The sequence below is a fragment of the Paraphaeosphaeria sporulosa genome (assembly GCF_001642045.1).
Source record: "Paraphaeosphaeria sporulosa strain AP3s5-JAC2a unplaced genomic scaffold CC84scaffold_9, whole genome shotgun sequence".
Classification (NCBI taxonomy): domain Eukaryota; kingdom Fungi; phylum Ascomycota; class Dothideomycetes; order Pleosporales; family Didymosphaeriaceae; genus Paraphaeosphaeria; species Paraphaeosphaeria sporulosa.
Window position 1 is genome coordinate 301,509 of NW_017253368.1, and position 25,983 is coordinate 327,491.

Below are 25,983 nucleotides of genomic sequence, written 5' to 3' on the forward strand. Positions count from 1 at the left end.
CCCCTTTGTGTGGGCATCGTAGAATCAACCTGGGCACGCAACCACGGTCGCTGTAATAGTCGGCAATAGTACTTTTGTATATATACCTTGCTATCCTGCCAATCATGATGTCGTATACTTTCATGTGCTCGTAAACGCAGCCAGTGCTTGAACCGTCCCCATCGCCTACACCCAATCCATCATCGCATAATCTGATGCCAAAGGCGCATTAGGTTCCACCCGTCGTCCGACCCCCTCTCCGAGTTTCGACTTAGAAAAGCGTATCCTTCTTCTTGATGGCATCCCAGTCCGTCGTCTGTCCCGGCGCCTCATGCACGCCCGGGATGGTCCTGCTCGCGTCCGTGCCACCGTGCCCATCGCCGTACTTGTCCACGTTCACGGGCAGGCCGGTATGCGGCTCTGTGACGGTGTGATGGCCGCCGACGGCGTCGGCCGCGGGATGTGCGCCTACGCCTGAGCGGGTTTGGCTGTGCAGAATTGTTAGAACCCGGGCTGCCTCCCACACGAGCGCATGGGACGGGGGAAACTTACTGGTCGCCGGAGACGAGGTTGGGGTCGCCGATGGGCCCAGCAGTGCCTGTGTGCTCGCGCTTGCCCACGGGATCGTGCGTGTGTGTTTCGTACGCGGGATGGTTCTTTGGCGGTTCCTTGTGCAGAACGTGCCTGCCCTTTTTCTCCGCGAGGTAGCGCCCCTCGTGGTCGTCTTCTGCGAGGGCCGCAGCGCCCACGCCTGCAGCACCGACACCCGCAGCACCGGCAGCGTACTCCTTGCTGTGGCGCGGGCTGTCGCGAGACCCACGTGGAGAGGTATCATCGCTGCCGCTGCGGGGGGCGTCTTTGTCCTTCTTGTTAAGGAAGGTGAGAATGCGGTGTTTCTTCTCCTTGGGCGGAGAATTGCTCTGGGCTTGGCGCGCCTCGGTCGAGCCATCGGGATACTCCCTCTCGCCCTGCGGCACCATGAACGTTGTGCTCGCCGCCTGCGCCGCGCGTTCCTGCTCCAGTCTCTCCTTTTCGCGGCGGTCAAGCTCCTTCGCGTGCTCACGCTCTTTGTGCTCCGCCTCCTTCGCGTGCTTCTTCTCGGTAGCCGCGACAAGCTTGTCGTGGTGCTTTTGGTCGGCGGCAGCGGCTTTCTCGGATGCTTTCTGCTGCTCGTGCAGGGCTTTTTGTTGAGCTTTCTGCTGTTCCTTGAGCTGGCGCTCTTGCTCCTTCTGGGCATCGTGCTGCGAGAGGCCGTACGCGCCTGCGCCTGCGGCGGCTAGGCCGCCGGCGCCGAGGGCGGCGTTGCGTTTGGTGTGGGCTTCTTTTTGGGAGGGATCCTGGGGCGGGTAGGTGCCGGGTTGGGTCTGGTCTTGCGAGGAGGGGGCAGTAGAAGGCTGCTGGTATCCCTGAGCAGCAGACGGTTGCTGAGACATGGGGTGGTCACGGGTAGCAGCATATGCTCCTGCGCCTAAAGCTCCAACCCCGCCGACGACGGCGGCGTCGCGGCCATAGTGGTGCTGAGTTTGAGACGCACCGGGTTGTTGGGTGGGAGCGGTAGACTGGGCGATAGGCGGCTGTTGGTATCCTTGAGCAGCGGAAGGTTGCTGATAACCCTGAGCGGCAGAAGGTTGCTGAGGCTGCGAATGATCACGAGTAGCAGCGTACGCTCCAGTGCCTAGGGAACCTGCTCCGCCAATAACGGCGGCATCGCGGCCATAGTGGTGCTGGCTCTGGGGTGCACTGGCTTGCTGGGTGGACACCGAGGGGTCGTACCTCTGTTCGCCCAAACCGTGTCCTCCGGGGATAGCTTGTGTATGCTCCAGCTGGTGGTCACGGTTGGAAGCATAAGCTCCTGCCCCAGCAGTCCCAAGCCCACCGGCAACCGCGGCATCACGGCCGTAGTGATGTTGCTCTTGAGAAGAAGTGGCAGGTGCCGTAGTACCGGGGGCGTGTGCACCACGGGCTGAAGGGTCGTACCGCTGGTCGTTCATAGCAGCACTGGGTTGCGTGCTGGGGTGGTCGCCGTACGACTTTGCGACTTCATAAGCTCCATAGCCGGCAGCTCCTGCGCCACCTGCAACGGCAGCATCGCGTCCGTAGTGGTGTTGCTGGTCTCGGGTCTCTTCCTTGGAAACAGCCTTCTGCTTCTGCGGGTCAGGAAGCACTCTGGGGTCTACGATATTCGCAACATCGCTCTTATGCGGTCCTACAGTCGAAGGCGCGGGGTCCTCAACCGTGGGAGCAGCGTTGTTATGCTTCTGCAGCTCAGGATCGGGCTGTACCCTCGGATCAAGCACATTGGCGACATTGCTCTTGTGAGGTCCGATGGTAGATGATGCTGGACCAGAAGCCGGCTCAGCGTCGCGCTGGCTGGCGTACAGGCCTGCGGTTGTTGCGGCGTCGCGGCCATAGTGGTGCTGCGAATCGGACTTGACGTCTTGTCCAGCCGAAGGGTATTCCTTATTGGACAGTTCAGGGGCTTTGGGGGCTTCCTGAGTGGATGGCTGAGAGGACCCAATTGCGCCGCCAGTGAGAACAGCGTTGCGCGGGCTGCGGTTTGATGAAGCCGCGGTATCAAATCTTTGCTCTGTGAAGCCAACTTTGGAGGTGGTGCCAAGTCGGGGGTCCACCGGATTCTTGGTGTATGGGTTTGGCTCGTTAGGGAAAATTTCGCTGCCCACATCTGCAGAATCCTTGTCGTGATGCTTTCCTGCCGCATAGGCGCCTACTCCGGCCGCTCCCAAGCCTCCTGCAATTGCGGCATCTCTGCCGTATTGATGCTCCGATGTAGGCTGTCCTGCCGATCGAGCCTGGGGCTCATCTAGAGAGCCCGTGTGGCGCAATTCGGGTTCCGCAAATGCAGATGGAGTGGTCTTTGCAGTCGGCTTGCTCGAAACGTAGGACGACGCGTTCGACTCTTCCACTGGTGTCGGGCTGGGAAACTCGCCAGGAATGTGGAGCTTGGGGTCGGTCCTGTTCGCGGTGTCTGTTGCGTGAGGCCCTGAGGTGAACAAAAGACCACGCTCTGCAGGTGACTTGTCCTGCTGCGTGTCACAGGGGTCTCCCCTATAGTCATGACCAAGTCCTTTATGCTCATGGGTCCAGCCGTGCTCGTCTGCTGCTGCTGCTCTGGCAGCAGCCAACGCATCAGGGTTCGCAGATTGACCAGTGGTCTGAGTTGGCTGGGTCTGGTGACGCTTTGATGCTTCATACGCACCAATTCCCGCCGCTCCCAAACCTCCAGCTACCGCAGCATCTCGTCCATAGTGATGTTCGGGTGTAGGCTGCTCCACTGTTCGATCTAGGATGTTAGCAGACTGAGCTGGGTTTGTTGGCTGAGATGTCTGGTGGCGTTTTGCTGCCTCGTAGGCGCCTGCTCCAGCTGCTCCCGAGCCACCGGCTACCGCAACATCTCGTCCGTAGTGATGCTCGGGTGCAGGCTGCTCTAATCCTCGACCTTGAATATTCGCAGACTGGGCTGGGGTTGTTGACTGAGTTTGCTCGGTCCCATGCTTTGTTGCCTCGTAAGCACCCACTCCAGCTGCTCCCAGACCTCCACCAACCGCAGCATCTCTTCCGTAGTGATGCTCGGGTGCGGACTGGTCTACGGTCTTAGCCTGCAGATTCGGTTCGATCCTACCATCGTGTTGAGGGATGACTGATGTCGCTGCAGCGGCGGCAGCAGCACCAGCAAGACCCTCGCGGCCGGCGCTGTCGGAAAGTCCAGCTTCCCTCACCTGGGTGCCCAGTTCGCGTGCACTGGTGCCTGTGCTCGTCTGCGGGTTTTGATGCGCGACACCGCCAGCAAGTGGGAACGACCGACCAGAGTCGGGCCCTACATCAGACTCCTGTCTCTGCAGATTGATCTGCGGAGGTTGACCAGCAGCCATGGAGCTCGAATGCTCCGCATTCAAGTCTGCATCCAGAGGATAAAGCCCTCTCTCGTTGGGCCCGCTTAGGGGTGGTTCCTGATGATGAGTCCGCGATCCGTGTTCTGCTAATGCTCCTGCACCTACTGCAGCAGTGCCAGCTGCCGCACCCTGTTGGAGACCAGATGCCTGACCGCCGGCCTTGTAGTTCGGATCCTCGGCATCCAAATCTGCATCCAAAGGATAAAGCCCGCGCTCGTTAGGCGACACTTTGCGAGGTGGTTCCTGAGGCTGAGATCGCGATTCGTGTTCTGCCAGTACTCCGGCACCTACTGCAGCAGTGCCAGCTGCCGCACCCTGTTGGAGACCCGATCCCTGACTGCCAGCTTTTGTACCTGACAGATCGCCACCTGCGCCAGGCTGATTGCTTCCATGCTGCTTCTGCTCGAACGGGTTGTTGTTCGGTCGTGCGGCATGGCTATCATCGGCGCCCTGCGGGAAGCCAATGACGCCGGACTTGATGCTTGCATTGCTCATGTTTTCATGTGGGCCTGGCCGAAATTGGTTAGGATGCAGGTTCGATGTGGAGCTTGGGGCCGTTGAAGCAGCCGCGCTGGTGGAAGTGGGTTGCGGTATGCTTGTAGTGTTGGAGAAGTGTGGTGTGTTATCGGTACCTTTGGCGAATTGGTCGTAAATGGGATGGTGCCTGGCGAGGGTGAGCACTTTTCATGGATTGATTGGGACTGGGGAATTTGGCTTACTCTCCCGATGCCTCAGTAGACGTGTTCGCGCCTGTCAAGTGACTGCCTTCGCCAGCCAATCCTCCCGTTTGCGAGCGGTCGAACTCGGCAGTGGTAGGAGTGTCGTGTCGACCTTGTGCAGAGCCGCCCTCCTTGTCCTGACCGTGAGACCTGCAATTGTCAGTACGTTGGCCCACACGTATCCGATTCGAACTCACAGGATGTTCTTGATCTTCTCCATATTGCCTTCTTTGGGGTATCTCAGCAACCAAAAGCAGAAAGAACACGGATGGAGACCGCGTAGTTCTTACTGAAAGTAGAATTGAATGAATTGGCGAAGCTCAATTAATACGTGGAATGATTGAAGCCGTGTGGAGCGGCCGCTTTAAGGTTGATGTCATAGACGTGTAGCTAGCTGCAAGAGGCGCACCCCGCTAAGAACCATTGGAACGAGGAAGAGCCACCACGCTCGAAACGACCAACATCACCAGTAAACTGGTTTTGGGAACTCTAGAAGCGTCAAGGCTTGTCAAACTCGGTCCAGTGAAGCATAGCGATATGCGCGGATCGTCGTGATCCTGGCGGTGCATCCAAAGTGGGCTCGCTTGAGCAGTGCACTGGAGTGGGAGTTTTCCTACACAGGCGTCACAGCCGCTGAATGGTCGAAGCTCGGCGGACACCACAGCCGCTGACAGCTGGGCACGAACAGGCCATCGACGCTAAGACGGGCAGCTGATGGAGTTTCCGTACCTTCGTGGCGTAGGAGGGATCTCAGGGCATCACGATGCGATGACGCACGCAGAGATCGCCGGGCTACCCCACACTTGCACCGCAGTCCGGGCAGAAATGGGCACATGTTTACACTGCGATGACATGTTGGTGCGTTGGAACGGCGGGCGGACGCAGGCAGCGTCAGCAACCAGAAGGCAACCAGAAGGGCTCGAGAACCGTGACGAAAAGTCGGACAACGGACCGGGCGTGCGTCCCAAGGGCTTCGCGCTGCATCTCCGGGTCATGTGACTGCCGCACGCCCAACTGGACTGCAGCAACGCTGGAGGTGCCCCAAGAGCCGCGCGCTCCCAGACGGCTGGGACCGGGCGCTGGGACGACGGATGGCTGCTTGTGTGCACTCAACACTATTTGGACCGCGCTGCTCGCTCCGACAGACTCTCCGCCGGGCGCCCGTCGTGCTCTGCCATGGGGGAAAAAATCGCGCAGCTGGGGCGACTTGCAGCGAGTGAGGCGGCCGTCTGTTCCGCATGCACGCCTCCCACGCGCCGAGTCGGAGGGAGCTGCAGGCCAACGTCAATCGTGCCTTGCCTCGCCGCAGGCATGTCGCCATTGTTCACGTAGAGCCAAGTAGTGCACTGGACCATTTTGCAAGCCCGGCCGGAGGGAACAGGAATGGCTGACAGACTTGGCGCCTTCATCGATTGATTGACGGTACAAAGAACGGGAGACGGTCGGCCTGTGGCCCATAGTAATACCAGTCCACATCGCCTCGCGCCTCCACGCCCGCCGTCATCCTGAGCGAGTGGGAGCGACGCTCGCCTGCCGACCGCGCGCGTGCCCTGCGTGCCTGCCCTGCCACAGCGCGCCCATACGACGTGCGTCGTCTCCACCCTCTCCACTGTTTCTAGCCCAAGTCCGGCTCGCGACCCACGCCGAACTGCGAACAAACGCTGTCGCCGTCGTCCGCTCCACACTTGCACCTCGCACCGCTCACGACTTCCCCAGACTCGGCCTCCTCGAATGCGCCTTCCAGAACAGCCAGGTGCCATAGCCAGGAAGCCACCGAGCACAGCATCGGCAGCAGCGCCCAGGACCAGGCCGCTCCGAGGCCCTCGCCCGCTTAGCACTCCGCTGCCAGGCTTGGTACGCACCCTCCGCCGCGAGCAACCGCCTTGTCGACCACCGCGGCCAAGTGCAATCACCCGCGCCCTCTTCGATTGACCAGCCGGCCGCCGTCCGCGGGCCACTCCCACGCAATGCCTCTCCGGTCGCGCCTGCGTCGCGCCTTCACCCGCGGCGCCCACGACGACCCCCAGGTCGTAAAGGGCAAGAAGTCCAAGAACTACGACCCCAATGTCTACCAGCCCGGCGAGAAGATGCCGCCGCTCAAGTACCGCCGCCCCGTCGCCCCGGAGCACAAAGCACACCTCGAGTCGTTCGACTGGGCAAAGGCCTGGCGCCGAAAGAGCACCGCCAGCATATACTCGCCCATGGGGTCCCGCATGCCCTCGAGGAAGAGCAGCTTCTCGTCGTTCCGCACACGGAGGAGCGTCCGCAGCGTGCACGGCAGACGCAGCCAGAGCAAACCTCGCCGCGCTGACGACTACCGCGAGAACGACAGCGGCATCGGGGCCAGCTTGAGCGGCGACCACCAGCTGATCGAGGACAGCGACGACGAGGGCGACATCACGAATGGTGAGTCCAGCGCGCCTGTCCCACGCCACCCCGCCCTGCTAACAGCGTCCAGTCGGCCTCTCGCGCAACCCAACCGAAGACCCCAAGCGCCCCCGCAAGTCCTCTGTATCCTCCAACGGCTCGCGCCCGCCCACCGCCGACCGGACGCGGCGTCCTTCGGCCGCCACCGAGACCCCCTTCGACCCGGAAGACCTCGAGGCTGCGCTCCAGAAAACCACGCTCGACACCACCCAAGAGGAAAGCGAGCGCAGCGGCACCATCAGCCCGCCGAACCCCTCGGACGCGTTGACCGAGCCCGTCCAGACGCTGCCCGAGCCCGACCACGGCCCGGAATTCTACGACCGATTGCGCCCCAGGGAACGGCTCATCGCCTTCGACGACGACCACACGTTTGAAAGTATTTCTGACCCGCCCCGAGCCGGCACGTACTGAGCTCACACACTGCTCAGAATCCACCTCGAGCGAGACGGCGCGTCCGCGGCTGCGCTGGACGAGCACGAGTTAGATCTACGAGGGACATGATTGAATTGGACATGTTGGATTGCTTTTTTGCTTGCATTTTGCATTGGATTGGGTGGGTTTGGGTAAAGGTGGGTTGGCAACCTCCATGTCATGTTTGCATTAGCCGACGGCGTTATCATGGCGGGCGATCGATGCCTGCTAAGGAGTTTGGGCGGTTGTCTGCATACCGACATATTCATCATGTTTTTTCTTTCTTGAATGGGGGACGAGGGTGGAAAGACAGGAGGGCAAAGTACCTAAGACCGTGCTATGGGTCGTACCGCATGCGTATAGACCGCATTGAATCGAAGAGTTACAGACGTAAAGACGAGCAGCCGAGAATGTCGCTGTGGTTTCTAAAGTCCCCACGTGCACATCCCAGGCGCACGGAGAGTACGCGTTCGCCACTACAGACCAAGACTGACCATACACGCGCCGTACTGTGCTACGCAGGACCTAGGCGCGCTGGAGTGGTGCCCCATACTGGACCCGTTCCAAACGCTGCCGTGCCTACGCAAACACACCGTCTCCCTCCGCTCCCCCGTGCAGACCATGCCGCACGCGGCGCGAGCGTCCGCAGTGGGTGAGCGTGTGAGAACGACTGAGAGCAGCCGCGTCCCACGCTGCGAGGAAGCGAGGGAAGCATCATGGGCGGAAATGGGACCGCGGTGGGAGACGACGGCTGAAGGAGCGCTGGAAGATGGGGTTTGGGCGCGTGTCAGGGGCGGCAGAGCGTGGGGTCGGGGTTAATCGGATTGGGGATTTGCGCGCTGCGTGGGGAGGATGGCTGTGGGAAGGTGTGCGGCTGGCAGCGCGGGTGTGGGAGGAAGCGTGGAGGGGGTGTGTCTGGGTAGCTGGCGCGGTGGGTCGGATGGGCGGAGATGGGAGACTTGGGGTCGGTGTCTGTGATGGGGATGTGCATCTCAAGGAGAGTGGTGTTGTGGTGGGAGGGCGGGGGAGCGGCATTGTGGTTGGTGGCTGCGGTGGGAGTGAACAGATTGCAGACACAGAGTCAGATGGAAAGCAGATGGTGATGCGGGGATTTGAACTCTGAGAGGTGGCCTACATATGCATGTACGTTTCTACAGACGTCTCGTGCGTGAGGGTCTATCGCGCTTTCGCACAAAGACATCGTCACGTTGGCCGGCGATCCAACACTACTCTCATATTCGCGACTGCATCGACTGACCTCACACCTCATCTGAACCTAGTACCCTCGAGACGAACCCAGAGACACTTGATTCTCCAGCACCGCGCTCGTCGATCTGAACTTGCGCTCACGCAGGTACCCGCCCTCCCAACGTCCCGGCCGCCAAACGCGGATCCAGCTGCATGCTCGCTCCCGAACTCCCGAGACAGAAGATCCGCACCGATGGGGCGGAGCGAGACAGCAGCGCTGGAGCGAGACACCTCCGCAGCTTACCATTTCAGCTGATGGCCCAACGCGAGAGCCGCCTGCGTTGGGAGGTGGTACGGGCTGTGGTCGGTAAATAGCTACGGCAGGTGTTGCGGGGTGTTGACGGCTTGAGCCGTGGGAATGGACTGTGTGAGACAGTGGAGGGCACGTAGTGGGGAAGGAATGGCGAGATAGTGTATGTGTGTACGCGTTGATAAAGGATCGTAGAGGCTCACTGGAGGGTGGCGCTGTTTGCCAGCCTTTGATCTTCCAACGAGATGCAAGCGAGAGTCTAGGTGGGAAGCTCATGATGCTGTTTCATATGCACCTGAAATTTTCATGTCCCGAGCGGTAGGGATCAGCGCGCTCGCGTTGAGGTTGCCGTTGTTGTTCTACGTGGAGAAGCTCGCGGCGTACGTAGGGCTGCGGACAACGAGTGGAATAGCAGCTGCCCATGACCGGGCTCAAAGAACGAGTACCTGGGCGGTAGGTCGTGCTGATCCAGAATCCTGATCTTGAAATACAACAAGCCGTCAGCATGGAGTCGTCCAATCAATGCTCGTGGTCGCCCAAGCCATGTTGTATTGCACAGTAGTGCGCGCTTAGGGAAGTGAGAAGAGGAAGTCGATTCCAGTGAGAGAAGCCGAGCTCGTTGGGGTGCATGGAAAACATGTTTCTCATGCGAATGTTAGAATCGCGTGGGAAATGGGATGTACCAAAGGGCCGGCAACGGCGGCCGGCCTCATGCGTGTCTTTGGGGTGAGAGAGAATCGCGATGGTCGACGAGGAGGGAAGGAGGTTCCTGGGTAATCTCGCTGTATTTGGGCGTCGGCATAATGTTGCGGAAGCTGAGCGGATATGCTACCCCGTGTCTCTCGTTTTTCTGCGAGTTAAAGTCAGCCTTCAGGAACAGTACATGTTGCGTGACCGGCCAGCGCCCAAACAGGCCGCACTAAAACGATGGTGCTGCCTTAACAGGATACCATATCCATTCCCAGACGGCGGAGATGCTGCGGTCGTCAGTCATATGCGCAGCTTGCCGTCGCCGACCGTGTCGTAGGCCATGAGGTTATCGCTGCCTCAACAATGTACCTGTCGCGGTCACACGCCAGAGATCGAGACCAGGCAACGGCTTGATGAGCCGTCGTCCGACCGTTTTGCCATCACGACGGGTACTGGCACTTGCCCTCTTCAGGCAACGGAATGCGGCAAGAAGCTGTGATGTCGGAGCCTACGTCCGACGCTCGTCTCGCGATCATCCATCTACGACGAGCGGATCTCGACGTTTCGTCCCCACCAGAGGAATCCGACGGAGCTCCGCGCAGCAGGGGTACGAGCAGCCACAAGAAGCGCCAGTCTGATGCAGCGGACGTTCTCAGTGCTGTCCTCGAAGCGGAGACGCGCTTCTGTCGTGATCAGGGACAGCCCGCAACGGGACGCACCTACCACTGTGCCCACAAGCTGTCCTGCGTCGTCCAGCCAGGTCGTCTGATATCAAGGTCCGCAAGCCCACTCGCCTCCACAGCGTTGCGTCGATGATTGCACAAGGACAGTGCGTACATTAGCTCGATACGCGTGCTCACGGTTCATCAGTGTGTCCTTGCTGAGATGAGATGCGTCTTCCTGAAGACGTTTTCAACGCCTGACGCGAGCCAGAAGCAGAGCCAGAAGCGATGCCTACTGCATGGTGCTCTTGGATGGGTGATCGTTGCCTCATTCGGACTGTACGTTTCAAGATAGGCGTGGTGTCCAAGACTGATGATGTTGGTCGAGCACAAAAGAAGGCCTTGGCTTCTTCCACCAGATCTTGGAAACGTGTGTGCGAGTCTGCGTATTCTTCGCAAGTGATTTCATGATCAGTCTCACCGTCCTGTCATATCGCCACGCATCGCATGGACCGTTGGAATGAGGGGCTTCAACGTCCAGCGTGGCAGCCAGTGACTTTCCTCCGCGTGTTCATCGCCAATTCCTCAGGCTCCTGGCAACAGCCGCGCGCTTGACGACGGTCTCCCTTCCTCGACAGCGCGAGCTCTGCGGAGCGGGCCCTGACAGCTGTCGCGAGACTGAACCCGAAAACCGAGCCTCACCATCCCCTTGAGTGATGTCCAGTGGGCCCTCTGTCCATCGATGTACAAGCTGCAAGTTGGCATTGGCACCGCATCCTCCAAGGTTGGTCGCCGGTCAAGGCGATCAGAGCGACGTTGACAACAACCATGAGCGTAACGCTTTGTTTGGATTTGTTCGAACTTGCAGGATCTGAGTCCAAGGACCGAGAATACAGTTCCCACGTATCCAGGTAACCACTTCCTGGTCTTGATGGCGAGACCTGTCTGAACCAGTTCGTGCAAGCGCTTCTCTTTCGGCGCCGTAATGTAGTACACGATTGGGTCTTCGGTCATTGCCTCTTGGCTGCATATCATGAAAGTGGGACTGCGCAGAATTTATCCAATCCGTTGTCGACGCTTTATGCGAGTGATTTGCCTGTGGGGTCGCCTATACCTACTACGATCGCAGCCATGTTGCACAACGGAGTATTGAATAACCGAGGATGCAGAGATTCAGCATCGGTCGCGGCTAGAGCCTCCGCCTGCAACCGTTGAACTAACCAGAAGAGTGCGTATCCACTTGCGTCTGCTGAAACATGAGATCTCGACTCTCGGGATCGATGGCGGGTACCCGCCTCATCTAGATTGGTGGGCAGTTGATAGGTTGTTGATGCGGATACCCTTCAACCTCGAGAAGCTCTAAGCACTCAACAGTACCCCATGGCTGAGTCCAGAGCGTACACTGAGTATCCAGTTGAATGTAAATAGCAGGGCTGAGCTTAGACATAGCAAAACGGGCAACTGCAAGCGCCGATGTCGGTTGGAATCCATCGCCATCCGCAGTGCCTCATTCCCTGCAGCAGAATGTCAACATCCGAAGCAGCCAATCATGGGTCCTTCATCGAGTGGCTTATCCATAACTCGGAGAATTCTTTGGCCCCAGTCAGTGGGGTTGTACTACATTGCTGTTGTACCACTTTGAGGTCGATTCACGCCAGTTGTCTGCAAACACACCACCATTCCATTTGTGTAGAAAGAAAGAAGTTCGTAGGTGTGTAAGACCACAAACCGATATACATGATATTGGTGACCATATGACTGGGTAGTCGGGACAAACCACCAGATCATGTAACAGCTTGAGCAATGCGATGGAGGTGAGGGCATGCGAGCCAACGGCGTGGCAGCTCGACATGTGGGTGAAGTGCATTCTGGAGGTTATCGAAAAGATGTGCATCTTAGCCGAACATTTCGCGTTACATCTGTATTGTGGGGTGAAATCTGCAGGTCCGCCGCCGGACCTGCAGAAGCTGGTGGGTCGTTGAGCGGCCAAATGCTTTACTCTGGTGAAGATGCGCGACAGGGAAGGGCCTGGTACTGCGATCGATGTGGCTGTTCGGCTGGGGGCTGACCCCATGGTAGGGTCCTAACGTACCATTCCATGAGAGGAGGCGTTAGCCAGAGGCTGAGGTTACAGTCGCGGTCGATCGATGAACACCAGGTCAGACCCTCCATTTCAGTTCCCGTCATTCTGGCTCCTGTCTGGCAGCCTGCAAGGCCTTCGCGCTTGTGTCGCTCAAACTTCAGGCTTGTGACGAGTTGACGGATCTCTGTAGCTTTTAATCTGCCGTGAGGTCGCCGTGTACCTTTCCCGTTGTCTGCACTCCTCTGGTAGTGTAGGTCGTCCGTGATTCTACTGCCCCTTGCAGTCGCTTCGCAATCCAGGTCGTTACCCGTTCGCATCTCTTTCCTCCTTGAACCCACCATACCGGTCCAGCTACTCGCGCGAGGCTCAACCCATTCCATCGCCCTGCCTCAGTCGCGTCCATGAGCGCGCCCTCATATTGTAATATGTTCCACGAAGGTTAGTGTCCCTCAGTGCCACTTCGGCACGGTATTCCCAGCCTATTGCATACCCTCATTCAAAAGAGCACGCTGCTCTCCTGTCCATATAACCATTTCTTATCGATCTGACATCAGCATTTTGCTTGTGAACGACTCAGTAAATTCTCTGTGTGAGTGTATGATGTCGATATGGTCGCCACTGGAAGAGTACATCTGCTGACGATCCTATGCTTCAGTCGAGTCAGAATTCGAGTTTGTGAAGATGAGCGCAACTACTTCCAGCTTCGAGGACGTCCGATCACGGGAGGATTACCATGCCTCGCCTTCGACGATGCCAACTTCAGGCCTTCTGACCCCACCAATTCTGTATAACCTCGATACCCGGAGAGATTCCGTCGCATCAGCACACACATCAATGTCTTTCGGAAGCTGTATGTCGGACTACTCGATGCCAGTGACCCCAACACACGGGGAAAGTCCAGTCCCCGGTAGGAGCGTCGCCGAGGTCATTCCCTATGAGTTGGCTCAAGACTTGCATGACCAACACTATCACGGTCTTCCGATGGAGTCCAAGACGTTCACTAGTCCAGATGACCATCTCTATGGGCAATGGGCGCTTAGCACACCGGACACGTCAATGAGTCTTCAAAATGCAAACCCTAGTACACAGGCCTCTGGATGTTTCTTTGAGACGCATGCGGCACCCCAGCTTAATTTCGAGATGCCTATCACTTCTTCTGCGAGCTCATCCTGGGAAGGTTGGTCCACCACCGTGGACGCAGGCTCGAATCGACACTGGAGTAACCACGCATCGACATTCGGCATGCCGGAGGGTGGAGCTCAATCATTCTGGTCCGAACACGTCCCGATCGAACAGCCTCAACATATGATGATGCTTCCGCCCTCAGGGGCCATGGCGGATGCGGAGGATGAGTATGTCCACGTGGAGCCAGCTGCAAGCGTAGCAAACACAGAGAACAGCTTCGTTATGGTCGCACCACCGTATTTCTCTGACTCCGAATCGTTTGAGGATTTAGGTCGTCCTTTCGCTCAATCACCGCAAGAGGTCTTCTTCAAGAAGGAGAATTCCCCACCATCAGTAAAACAAGATTCGGATATTGAAGACCATGTGGAACGACCGACACGGTCGATACACATGACGTCAACCGGAGGCAAGACGGTCAAGAAGGAGCAACGGTCATACTCTGATCTAACGCGAAGGAAATCGCACCGGAAGTCGAGGCACGCCAAGGGAGCACGCGTGGGACCGGACGATGAGCTGTTCCTTTGTCTTCCGGATGGGACCAGAACTATTTTGGTTCAAGATGGGGTCCAGTGTGAATATGACGGCAAAAGCATAAACTATACGCCCCGCGGTATCAAGAAGGAAAAACACCCTTGTGTGTTCTGTCCCAAGTCGTTCGCTAGGCAAGAACATCTGCAGCGCCACATTCGAACTCATGATGGGAAGAAAGACCACGGCTGCCCGCTCCCACATTGTGGCAAGGCTTTCAACCGGAACGACAACCTCGTTGCGCATTTCGCGACGCACGTCGAGAAGCCGGGCCGCAAGCCTGGGAGGAACAAGAAGTGGTTGTTGGCGGAGGTTCAAGCCCACTTCGAAGACCAGAAGATGAAGGACAAGATCCGACATATGTACATGAAGGACATGGAAAAGGATCAGGAAAAGCGATGACACGGTTTGGTTTGTGTGCACAACTGTTCGGTATGTCGGGAGTTGGAGTATGGTTTGTTGGCACAGTACATTGTTCCTGTTGATCTATTAATACGTTGTCTTCACCTCTTGTACTTTAGAAGCTGCTCGCTGCGTCCTGATAATGATTGAGTAATGAGTTATGGAACGGCGTCCAAAGGCATTACGACGCTTGCCAATGCTATTCACTTACCATGCTTTGCATCACGAGTCTCAATCTGGAAGTCGATGGGGAGGCCGATCGTGGGGAGGTCAGCACTCTGGGGTTGCAGCGAATGGGTGAGGTTGTGCAACGTGAGGTGAGGTGAAACTCTGGGCTAAGCCACCAACCAGTCTATGCCTATCGTGGCAATGCTGAACGCGAGTCACATGGACGCCATATGCACACCGTTGCAACCTTACGAAGAGGCCATGTGTGATTCGATATGATCAATATATCAACAGGGTAATCATCGTTTGCCTGGTTTGGTCCAGTCTGCTGAGTCGTTCTTCATGCCAGATTGACAAGGACACCAAGTCACACCCCATTTGCCACCCCGGGCCCTAGGGCCCGCGTATACTCAACTACTTGCAAGCAGCGCTGCCGCGTCTTCAACAATAACGACCAAGCACAGCGACGCTGTAGGCATCCCTTCCGATTGAGGTCTAGCCGAACGAAGCATCGGCATTGCTTGCCCATGCGCGACAAGTGGTCCACGTATTATCTTTACTGCGCTTTGGACACGAACCCGAGTTCCGCTCGCATACACTTACTGCGCACTGGGCAGGAACCTCCGCGTTTCACGCGACGTCTACTCGCCTGAACAGTCAGCAGCATCGTCCAGCCGGCGGAAATTTGACCGCCTCGTATTGGCGGGAGGCGACTGCTTGTGGCGGTGTCGCGCTGCGCAGAGGCGCAGAGGTCCGTAACTCGCGCCTGAGCCAGGCACCAGCAAACATCAAAACCAAAATGTATTGTCTTCACGGCCACTTCTCGCGCCCTTAACACTGCTACCTCTCTGTTTGAGCTGCTTACCCTTATCCCTCCTGACGCCGCGCATATTACTCGCCTCTAACTGCCGGTGCAGCAATTCTATTCCCGTGACCCCAGCGCTTCGAACCTCTCGCGCTCGGAAAGTTTGGCTGACAGTGGTGACCGCTAAATCGACTCTTTCAGGATCGCGGAGGTCGTGGGATTTGCCCAGTTGAGGTGCAGCCGCTTTGACGCAGTTTTTAGGTGACGCCGAGGCCCTGCAATACCCTGCACCTAAACCGCCCCTAATCGGTGTCCGTACCGCGCTACACTCAGTATAGCACTGGACCATCACGATGCGGACAAACACCCCACACTCAGATCTTGGGCAGTCCACGCGTAACGACATCATAAGGCCTTCCTTCTCCGAACGTGTTCTACTTCAGCAGTCCAAAGCTGTTTCCTTTGGTTCACATATTCTTCTATCTCGCTATCGTACATCTCGCGTTGGGCGGCAGTCCCAGTTCAGATTTTTGTCTACTATTTCACGAGACACCATTTTATGGTTCGTGTCAACAGCCAGATATATCATCACGCTACTCAGACACGCCATCGACAAGATGCAAAACCACAACGATGCACCCTTTCCTTTCATGCAACTACCGCCAGAGCTCCGAGATATGGTGTACGAAAACCTACTGGAGGACCCCTACTACCCGCCGCCTCAACCGTGCCCCGAAACTCGTGGGCCTAGCTGGCTATCCAGCATGGCGCAAATCGGGTCTTCTACAGATGCCGAGACCACGGGTCACAAAAGCAACCTTTTGTTCTTGGCCAACAAACAAATCTACGCCGAGTACATGGATCTCATGTGCAAGAAGGCTACCTTCCACATGACGGTTGCTCCGCACAACTACACGCCGCCCGACACACCTGCCGAAGAAGAGAAGGACATCTGGCAAATCTCGCCTGAAGTGCTCAAGAAGATCAAGCGATGCGACATCAAGCTCATCACAACAAGCACCATGCTGGGCATGTCAGACCCGCGTACTATGAAATCAGAAGAATGGGCTCTTGCCCGTCAGATGCGTCGCCAGCTTTCCGAAATCGAAAATATCTCCGAGCTCAACTTGCACGTCAAAGCCATCGGCGACCCTTTGTGGAGTCCTCTTTGGGTCTGGTACCATGCAACAGAGGCGCTTAGGGAGATGGGCTCCTCATCATCTCATGAGAATGATTGCACAAAGCCGACAGTCGTTGATGACAAGGTTAAATCTGTCGCTTTGTCTAACTCAGCGCCCTCGGGACCTCAATTCAGCCGCATCACCCTCGCACTCGACATGTGGTCTCCTGGCGAGAACTACCTCATGCGCGACCCTGCCAATAACAACCAATGGGCTTGGTGGTGTCTCAGGGGCCACTGCGTGGGGCAAGTAGGCACAGAGCATCCAGTCCGCCAATTCTGCAGCTGGCTGTACGACTGCCCGACATGCTCCCCCGAGGAGATCGACGGCGAATCAAATCCTTCCCCGGGCACAGTTTGATTGCACTTTTGATCTGGAACGACGATATTGTCTACGCTTTGCATTCTGTAAACTAGGTTATTATACCGAGCGGACTTTGATTGGCAGACCTCCGTCCTTCATGTGTGCGGACGCAGAAACCATATTCCGTTGCTCAGGACGACATTGGCACATGGCAGGCGATTTTCTGACAAGGCTTAATAATGAAACCCATCAAACTATCTTCTTCCAAACCAACATTCCGCATGATCCGCGAATACTCCACTCACAACGTTGCGTAACCAATGCATACAAACCTAGACAAGCCGTGCATATCAAAATCTTACCGCACAGCTGCACTCCCCGTGTCGATACACACCGCTCCTCACACCTCGAAGTACGATACGTCTGATTAGCCGATCCTCCACCACGTGGAGTTCCGGTCGTCTGTGTGTATGCAATGCACAGCACATTGTCCGTAGCAAAGTCCGTGCGGAGTGCGGCTGTGTCTGGATCGGGTAAGGCGCTAGCCTGCGGACAATGCGAGGCGCCGGACATTTTATCTAGATGCAAGAGGTGGATGGTTGGCGCTTGGGGTTTATTGAGTGAAGAGTCGAGCACGCGAGACGCATGTTGAGTACAGGGTGTGATGCGGCGCTGAGGTAGAGCCGACGGAATAGGCGGGAGCTCGCCTGACGCAGACACGTAGTCTTCCTGAGCAAGCCTCTAGGTATGGTAACTTGGGATAGTACTGCTTTGTAGTGCCAAACATTGAGTGTCGCCATCATACGCAACAATGAGAACGTCCGTTCCAAGTGATTCTTCGACCCAAAAATTTACTTCGTAGGTTGGATCGTGGCTCGATGAATACACCACACATGGCGCACAATTTCTGCAGAGTCCGCCTCAACCTGCCCAACTTCTCACCCGCAACCCACGCGACACGCAGAGGCCCGCGGCCGAGATGATACGTTTCAGCAATATTGGTTGCACCATAGCTCATATCCAAACTTTGCTTCGATGCGCGCGACTCAAAACGCTGGCAGCACACGAAGTCCGAAGTGGATACCTCTGCGTGGGGGCGCATTAAGCTTCTTACATGCACGCTACCGACCGATGCGCGACCTAGTCTAAGACGGTGCAACTGTGCGCGGCCCTGTCATCATTTTGAAAAGTTTGGTTCAGACGTACAGCTTGCATTGCATCATTATGCAGACCTGTGTAAGACTTCAGGTGTGCTGTCCACGCATTACGACTGTCTATTACGATACCGCACCGGAACGCCGTGCATACTGCTTTTCCCCATCCCATGGTAGTACAACGTAGTCCGCTCACACAGTCTTCGCCTTGATGGGCGCCATGCCGTACCAGCCGATCACGCCCATGCCTAGAAATGCTGCGACGCAACTGAATACCAACGCCACAATGCCTCGCGCCGTAAATCCAGCGGGTATCGGCCCAGGGAAGCTTGTCTCGCCCTTCAGGTCTAGCACATCTACCGTGTTGCCAGCAGCGTTGCCTTCCATCAGGACATTGCCCGCTTTACACGCCTGCAGGTGATCCTGCGGTATCTTGCCAGAGAGTTGTTTCTGCACTTCGAGCGGCGCCTCGATGATAGTCGCGATGAGGCCAGATGCTACATGCCACTCAATGTGGCAGTGGAAGAGCCACACACCCGGATTGTCTGACCGGAAGCGCAGGACGATGTTGCCGTTGGGGTGGACGAGGATCGTGTCGCGGCGCATAGGCGTAGCGGGGAAGGAGGAGTGGTTGGATGCGTCGTAGAAGCCTGCGTCGTCGCCGCTGCGGTGAACGACTTGGAAGGCGTGGCCGTGCAAGTGGAAGGGGTGCTTTCCTGGGTCGTCGTTGTTGAGGACGATCTCGACAACTTGGTTCTGGTCGAGAACGAACTGGTTGGTGTGGGAGCCGTAGATTTCAGGGTTGGTGGCGTTCGGACCCGTTGAGAGGACGGTGTAGAGGGTTGGGACTTTGGGGGCGACGTAGGTTTGGTCGTTGAAGAAAGCGCTAAACATGTCAGTCTCGCGAACCGTTGTTGGTCGATGAGATCTGGACTTGACTTACTAGTTGGCTCCGTCATCAAGATTATCCATCTTCACATCGAGTTGGATCTGATAATCAACGTGATCGTAGAGCTCCTCTTTGTCTTGAGGCACGAGGTCAAAATCGTCGAAGGGCTCGAAGCTATCGATCTCCTTAGGAGCCGGTTTCTCCTTGGAGTCATCGTACACTAGCCAACCAGTCACGTTGGGGTTCAGACCATCAGGAACAGTATCAAAAAGATCCTGGTATTGTTAGCACTCTTCTATCTCATGTGCAGGGCATGGCAAATGAAGGGAGGCATATGTGATGAAAAACTACGCAGCTCGTGTTCTTACCTCGTCCATGCTCCCTACAAACGCGAAGTTGGCGTTAGTGTCATTCTTCGCGGTGACAATGACGCTCCAGCGCTGTGCAACAGTTACGTAGATCATCTCAGCATCAGCGGGTTCAGTATAGACGCCGTCTACTTCGACAACTTGCATCGTGTGACCCTCGAACCAGATGTACTGTGCTGCGAAAGCTCCCATGTTGATGATGCGGAACTTGTACCTCTTCCCAGGCTCGATCTTGACGGCAAGGTTCTGCGTCTCATTGACAAGCGCAGAGTCCGGTACCGGCTCGGCACCTGAAGGATTGGCGATGTTGATGAAGCTTGCCAGAAGATCAGGCATGTGCTCATGGTACCAGTCGGAGAAGGTGAGCACGATTTCCTCATCGTAGAGATCCTTATGCGGGTCCTCCGGGTCGTTCACTATGAAGGCTCCACGGAGACCATCCGGATACTGTCCCCGAACATGAGAATGGTACCAGTACGTACCCGGTTGGTCGACCTGCAAAATCAGTGCGTGGTCGTAGATGGCTGCGAGGAGTCACTTACGGTGACATTGTACGTGAAAGTGCTACCAGGCATGATGGCACACTGAGAGACTTGAGCAGGGCCATCCATATGCGTTGTTCCATTTTGATACAAGCCATGGAAATGCAGGCTTGTGGACTCATTCCCCAGTGAGTTCTTCACGTTAACGATGACCTGGTCGCCCTTGGTGACATTGATAGTAGGAATCGGCCATTGTCCATTGATACCAATGACGGAACGCTCTTGCAGCCCGTCCGGGTTCGCAGATACCCACGATACATCAAAGTCGTACGTTTTAGTGGCGCATTGTGCCACTGAAGGGAGAAAAGCACATAGAAACAGAATTCTGGAAACCAGAGTCGCCATTTTGGAGAGGCAAGAGCTCAAGTACTCGAACAATCCTCGCAAGCGACGACGGGGAAGTCTCCCACAGTGTGGATCGACTCAATGGCAGACGTCGGCGGCCTGCGATGCGGCCTAAGGTGGCTGATGGATGAGATTAGATTGATAAAGCCGGACGGCGCAGGCGCGGCTAGATCTGATAAATCACGCAGCCTGCACTCGTAGTTGTTTATTCGGCGCCGAGTACGGAGCACACACCCTCGGCCAATTTTGCGACAGAGTGATTCGATGACACGGCGCCAACAAAAAACCATGGCGAAGCGGGGTCCAGCCGCTTCGCCAACTTCACTCTCCACATGTGCACAATTTTCATGACTGACGGCGAAGAAGGACCTAGCGCTTGCCGGCTATGGAAAGTTTTGACGAGTCTTTTAGCCGTCCGAGCACAGGTGCAGTGGTAGTCTGTTTTATCTGATGTCGCTGATCTGATAACGGGGCAGAGGCAGGCCTGGACTGATCGACACACGGCTGGGGTCGACGGCGCAGGCACTACCGAGGCATGGCGGAGCTTAGTGCGTGTGCTTGTTCATGCTGGCCGAAGCTTGGCAGCGATCAATGCCAGTTTCCGTCCATCCACGGCTGCGGGAGACCGCGGAGAGGAACAAGAGGAACGGCTAATCAGATCGTCGGACAAGTGTGTTTTTTCGTCCAAACCGGCCACACCAATGGCGGCGGTGATTCCTGCTGCAAGTGGAGCGGGGCAGGGCACGCTCCGCGGTACAGAAAACCCGCGTGATTCTCGTATTGATTAAAGAGCACGGGTGCATTGGGACAGCCGACCTCGCTTGCACTTACTTATCAGATCATCCCGCATCTGATAAAGCCGCCTGCCTTCCTTTTACCCTTGGCTCCGAGGCTCGAAACCCCAAGAACGAGTCTGAAAACTTCAATCGCTTGCTCCGTGAGCGCTCGTCACAATGGTGAACGTTTTCGCTGTCCCAGGTAAGTCACCTGAATATCGCGATCAATGTGTACTGCCCGCCGAAGAAGCCGCCGCCCGTGATGTTTGCGACAACGAATCATCGCGTCGCCGCTCCCGTAAACAAGCTCCATAACAGGCTCGCTAACAAGGACATGCAGTGTTCTTCATCTGCTTCCGCGAAACCCTTGAGTGCAGTATCATCGTCTCTGTCCTCCTTGCGTTCCTCAAGCAGACTCTGGGTCCTGACCATGATGCTCAAATACGCAAGAAGCTCGTTCGTCAGGTGCGTACTACTTCGCTGTGACGCGCCACGTTTCCTGTAGATCATCTAACCATCGCACAGATCTGGTGGGGCATCGGTCTTGGTGTCTTTGTCTGTCTCGTCATAGCCGCAGGCATCATTGGCACGTTCTACACTGTCGGCCGCAATGCATTTGATTCGGCAGAATACATATACGAAGGTGTATTCTCGTTGGTTGCCGCAGTCATCATCACGCTAATGGGCGCTGCGCTCCTGCGTGTGAGCAAATTGCAGGACAAGTGGAGGGTCAAGATCGCAAAAGTTCTGGAGCAGAAAGACAGCATTGGGTTTGGAAAAGGACAGATGAAACAGTGGTCCGAGAAATATGCCATGTTCCTCCTACCGTTCGTCACTGTCTTGCGCGAGGGCATCGAAGCCGTGCTGTAAGTCTTTTGGCTCAGGTTCACTTGTCCGACTGCGGCTGACAACACCCAGATTCATCTCAGGCGTCGGCCTCAGTCTACCTGCTACATCCTTCCCGCTAGCTGTGATCTGTGGTCTCGGAGCTGGCATCCTGATCGGCTACCTCATATATCTGGGCGGCCACAGGACCTCTCTGCAGATCTTCCTCGTAGCGTCGACATGCTTTCTATACCTCGTAGCCGCGGGGCTCTTCTCTAAGGGTGTCTGGGACCTCGAGATGAATGCATGGGTGAAGCTCGCAGGCTCAGGTGCAGCGGAAGCAGGTGCTGGTCCCGGCAGCTACGATATTCGCCAAAGTGTGTGGCATGTCAATTGTTGCACGCCTATTTCAAATGGTGATGGCGGCTGGGGTATCTTTAACTCGCTGTTCGGGTGGCAGAACAGCGCGACGTACGGCTCGGTCATCTCGTATAACCTGTACTGGCTTGTTGTGATCATTGGCTTCCTGGTCCTGGGGTTCAAGGAGAAGAACGACCGCTATCCGTTTCAGAAAGCCAAGCCTGTGGCTACCAGAGATGACGAGAGCGAGAGCAGCGGTGGTGTAGTGGAGAAGAATGGAGCGGTTGGAGCTCCTCGTGCGGCAGTTCGAGAGATGGAGACGTAATTGCATTCGACTCGCTCATGGGGCTCAATACTTCATGTGGAAGATGTCCTGTAAAATGAAACCGGTATCCCAATCGATGATGCCGTTCCAATTCTCTGGAGGTCGTTGAAGCGTAAACGTCTGCGTGAAGTGGGCGAGTTTTAAGTTTGTGTCCCACAACTCCCCCGTTACCGACAGCAAGATGGTATCATTTACGTTGATATTGAAAGGTGAATCTCTGCTCGCCAGGAAGTCGATGCTCAGGGTTCTGACGCCCACACCCAAGAAAGGATGGGGATATTGGAAGTAATACGCAATTGCCTAAAGGACAGCGTCAACGGCTAGACAGTCTTGATCCCAGCGAAAGGCTGTACCTGTCGTCCCGACCGAAATTCTGCTGGTTCAGCTCCAACATGGTAGCGGATCTGCGATTGGTACATATGATACAGTTCCTGATTAAAAAAGGGTAAGTCATTTTTTGTATTTGCAATTGAACGTATATTTTTAGCGGTCCTCTATGATGCTCCTAATCCGCCGTCGACCTCGAGGATACTTCCGGTAGCGTAATCAGAGTGAAGAAGGAACGAGATCGCCTGAGCAATATCGAGTGGCTTTCCCATCTTCTTCATAGGAAACATGCTAGCAATGCTCTCCTCGCTGTACGCTCCAGCCGCGATAGCGTCGTTCAAGATGTCTGTTTTAATCGCCCCAGGCGCAACAGCGGCCACCTGAATACCTGTTTGTGCGTATTCGAGCGCCGCGGTACGAGTCATACCGACAACCTAAGGCACTAGTCAGTGGGGTCAACGAAAGTGCGAATAAGACGTTTTACGTACAGCATGCTTAGTTGCCACATACGTGCCGGAGTAGAGGATACCGTGCAGGCCAGCGATTGAGGCAAGGTTGACAATGTGGCCTGATTGTTGCTTCTTCATAATCTGGATCTGCTCTTGCATACACCAGAACACCCCCAAGACGTTGACGCGCCACATCTTTTCGAACTCGCTCGTAGACGCATCGCCGATCATACGGCTATCAGTAGAGATTCCTGCGTTGTTGACTGCTCCATCCAGACGACCGTAGATAGAGAATGCGTTCTGGTGCAAGGCTTTGACTGATTGTTGGTCTGAGACATCGGCCTCAATGAATGTAGCTTCTCCTCCCTTGTCTTTGATAGATCGGACAACCTGTTACATCAAGTCATCAACCATAGGTCAAAAGAGGACAAAGCAGGCCTACCTCTGCACCTTTCGCAGTGTTCCGTCCGGAGACAATCACAATCCACCCTTGTGAGACAAGCAATTCTGCAGTTTCGCGTCCGATGCCTTGGGTACCCCCAGTGATAAGACACACACGAGCCATTATTGTTCAGTTAGAGCCGTCGTCTTTTGATTGAGCGTGAAAGTCAGTGGGCGACTGTAACCTGTTTGGGATGAGATTAGGAAAAGAATGATGGATCTTTTCGTTGCAGGCTGCCAGCAACGTTTATATCCAACGTTCAGTCGTCCGTTTTTGTGCGACTACACGGAAGTCCGGGCTCTTTGTATCCGCAAACGGCTCTGTGCTATAGTGTGGAAGACGTTGAGAAGAATCTGTGTTGCTTCCTTTGTTCTCGGCTCTCATTAGCTCATGGAGGTAAGGGAGTTAAGCAGTCCAGACCTCTCGGACTTGTCCCCCAGGACGAACGTGTGCGGAGAAAATTCCACAGCCTAGTGGATTCTTTGTCGTCTTAGAGCAGGTCAAGCAAGAGTCTAAGTCAATTGATCTCAACATCCTTCCAGTGAGCATCACCATGTACCTTGGCCGGATCGTGTAAGCTCATCTTCGTGTGGAGAAGCCGTGTTCGATCGGCCGCTACCCCCTTTTCTGATGTCATGCGCTATGAGGTCAACAGCGTGGATCCATATGCCGGCTCAGGCGGTCCGACGATTTTATCTATTAGCTTCGGATTTTGATCCGGAGATAAGATAAATTCCGTTGTGGACTATGGCGTAAGTTGCTCCTGAAGTGGACTAGCGCTCATTCAGGAAGGAATAACCTTTACAGACGGACCAAGATCTGAGCGAACTCGAGCTGGACGATTTGCAGAGGCGTTTGCTGTCGTTTGCTGAGATTCCCAGGCACATTATGTTTGTTCACACCACATGTTGTTAGGTTGTAGTTCGAATTCCACACATGTTGTCGAGTACTGCGGCACCGACTAGGCCAGTGGCGCCAGTGAGGACAAGATGCATAGCGGTGTCTGTTGATGAGGAATCGATGCTCGGAGCAGGAAATGTAGCAATAACAACATGTGTGGAATTCGAACTACCCCGTTCCCAAGTACATTATGAAGACCACCCTCCACAATGCCTGTGACTTTGCATAGAGCAATGCCGCAAAGCGTGCGGACTAAGTCACTATAGTCGCGACTTGTATGCGCTGCGCGCAGAACTTGGTTAAGCTACCTAATGATTATAAGAAGACCAAGGAACGCCGCTGTAAGCACTATAAGGATAGAAACCGCGGCGGCTGCACCTTAGTAGGTTATTTAGAGTCGCGCGTTATATGTGCGCTTTAGCTGATACCTATAGGTGCCAAAGGCGATGAATGGACGCCTTAATCGCCTCTATGACCTCCATACCTAGTACCGTAATGCTGTTGCCGCAGTGCCCCTCGCCGCCGCTCGCAGGAACGACATGGCCATTTAGGCTGCGGGCTTGAAGTTCGCGCGGGCCCAGAAGCAATTCAACCTAGAGCTGGCAAACCGTAGGCGCGTCGCGGCTCACACCGGAACCCCAATAGGTGTGGCGACCCAGGTCCCCACCATGAGTCCTTAATTCCTTAGCCTGATCCTGCATGAGCAGCGCCGCGTTACCTCTGCTCTTAAGGCACTCGCGGGTCTTGTGCCGCTCCTAGAGGTTATTGTATGTTCGCGCTTCAAACACACTTGGAACGTAGGCTAATAGCTTCTTAGGCCGTGAACTACATTCCGCCTGCCACAGCAGATAACGCTAGGGACTCCAATGGTAGTGATGATGATGATGAGGGTGAGGAGGTTGCTGGTGATGGTGGTGATGATGGTGAGGAGTAGGTATGGCGCAGGTGGCGCGTGGGGTTTGGATGAAGTTTAGTATTCTAGTCTAGGTAGATACCCTCATGAGCTATAGGGCTTTTTAATAACATGCTTAATAGTTGTGTTCCATGCGCGCTTTACGTGCTCTTAACCTCTTTCTTATAGGTGGAGAGCTTTTCCTATTTTTAAAAGCCTAGAGTAATTTACCTATGTCCTCAAAATCTAATTCTAGAGTCTAGGTATCCTAGGATTCGTCATAGCCTTTCTAGTAGAGTAGATATTATTATTATCCTTTTCTTACTCTCTTTACTAGGAGTTTTTCTACCTCCTAGACTTCTTCTCCTTCTAGTATAATATCTAGTGGCTGGGTGTTCTCTACTTCTCCTTGCCTTAGTTTCTAGCGTTTAAGGAGT

The 25,983-nt window shown here is 55.6% G+C and overlaps 8 protein-coding genes across 8 annotated transcripts; 4 read left to right on the plus strand and 4 right to left on the minus strand.

Annotated features, from left to right (window-relative positions):
- Positions 1 to 85: 85 nt before the first annotated feature.
- Positions 86 to 4,925, minus strand: CC84DRAFT_1167136 (uncharacterized protein). Its single transcript, XM_018179123.1, has 5 exons — positions 4,807 to 4,925; positions 4,610 to 4,759; positions 4,523 to 4,554; positions 532 to 4,399; positions 86 to 467 (listed from the first exon to the last, which is right to left on the minus strand). Exons 1-5 carry the CDS (start codon positions 4,827 to 4,829, stop codon positions 251 to 253), a joined length of 4,290 nt encoding a protein of 1,429 aa, XP_018032340.1. The 5' UTR covers positions 4,830 to 4,925; the 3' UTR covers positions 86 to 250.
- Positions 4,926 to 6,084: 1,159 nt separating this feature from the next.
- CC84DRAFT_1167138 (uncharacterized protein) lies at positions 6,085 to 7,838 on the plus strand. Its single transcript, XM_018179124.1, has 2 exons — positions 6,085 to 7,015; positions 7,068 to 7,838. The coding sequence occupies exons 1-2, from the start codon at positions 6,577 to 6,579 to the stop codon at positions 7,445 to 7,447; spliced, it is 819 nt and encodes a 272-aa protein (XP_018032341.1). The 5' UTR covers positions 6,085 to 6,576; the 3' UTR covers positions 7,448 to 7,838.
- A 3,778-nt stretch (positions 7,839 to 11,616) lies between these two features.
- CC84DRAFT_976466 (uncharacterized protein) lies at positions 11,617 to 12,472 on the minus strand. The gene has a single exon (XM_018188033.1). It carries the CDS (start codon positions 12,369 to 12,371, stop codon positions 11,901 to 11,903), a length of 471 nt encoding a protein of 156 aa, XP_018032342.1. The 5' UTR covers positions 12,372 to 12,472; the 3' UTR covers positions 11,617 to 11,900.
- A 1,720-nt stretch (positions 12,473 to 14,192) lies between these two features.
- Positions 14,193 to 14,351, plus strand: CC84DRAFT_1044707 (uncharacterized protein; the record flags this gene model as incomplete). Its single annotated transcript, XM_018173405.1, has 1 exon — positions 14,193 to 14,351. A coding segment is annotated over one exon (159 nt), but the record flags the coding sequence as incomplete, so codon positions are not given.
- Positions 14,352 to 16,085: 1,734 nt separating this feature from the next.
- Positions 16,086 to 17,009, plus strand: CC84DRAFT_1220349 (uncharacterized protein; the record flags this gene model as incomplete). Its single annotated transcript, XM_018183160.1, has 1 exon — positions 16,086 to 17,009. The coding sequence occupies one exon, from the start codon at positions 16,086 to 16,088 to the stop codon at positions 17,007 to 17,009; it is 924 nt and encodes a 307-aa protein (XP_018032344.1).
- A 1,289-nt stretch (positions 17,010 to 18,298) lies between these two features.
- Positions 18,299 to 20,250, minus strand: CC84DRAFT_1099049 (iron transport multicopper oxidase FET3 precursor; the record flags this gene model as incomplete). Its single annotated transcript, XM_018174800.1, has 4 exons — positions 18,299 to 18,992; positions 19,050 to 19,270; positions 19,364 to 19,858; positions 19,906 to 20,250. The coding sequence occupies 4 exons, from the start codon at positions 20,248 to 20,250 to the stop codon at positions 18,299 to 18,301; spliced, it is 1,755 nt and encodes a 584-aa protein (XP_018032345.1).
- A 654-nt stretch (positions 20,251 to 20,904) lies between these two features.
- On the plus strand, positions 20,905 to 22,982 carry CC84DRAFT_1208133 (iron permease FTR1). The gene is made up of 4 exons (XM_018182144.1): positions 20,905 to 21,228; positions 21,367 to 21,491; positions 21,552 to 21,892; positions 21,945 to 22,982. Exons 1-4 carry the CDS (start codon positions 21,204 to 21,206, stop codon positions 22,534 to 22,536), a joined length of 1,083 nt encoding a protein of 360 aa, XP_018032346.1. The 5' UTR covers positions 20,905 to 21,203; the 3' UTR covers positions 22,537 to 22,982.
- On the minus strand, positions 22,935 to 24,251 carry CC84DRAFT_1167145 (short chain dehydrogenase). The gene is made up of 4 exons (XM_018179125.1): positions 24,175 to 24,251; positions 23,755 to 24,119; positions 23,352 to 23,702; positions 22,935 to 23,297 (listed from the first exon to the last, which is right to left on the minus strand). The coding sequence occupies exons 2-4, from the start codon at positions 23,875 to 23,877 to the stop codon at positions 23,031 to 23,033; spliced, it is 741 nt and encodes a 246-aa protein (XP_018032347.1). The 5' UTR covers positions 23,878 to 24,119; positions 24,175 to 24,251; the 3' UTR covers positions 22,935 to 23,030.
- Positions 24,252 to 25,983: the final 1,732 nt, after the last annotated feature.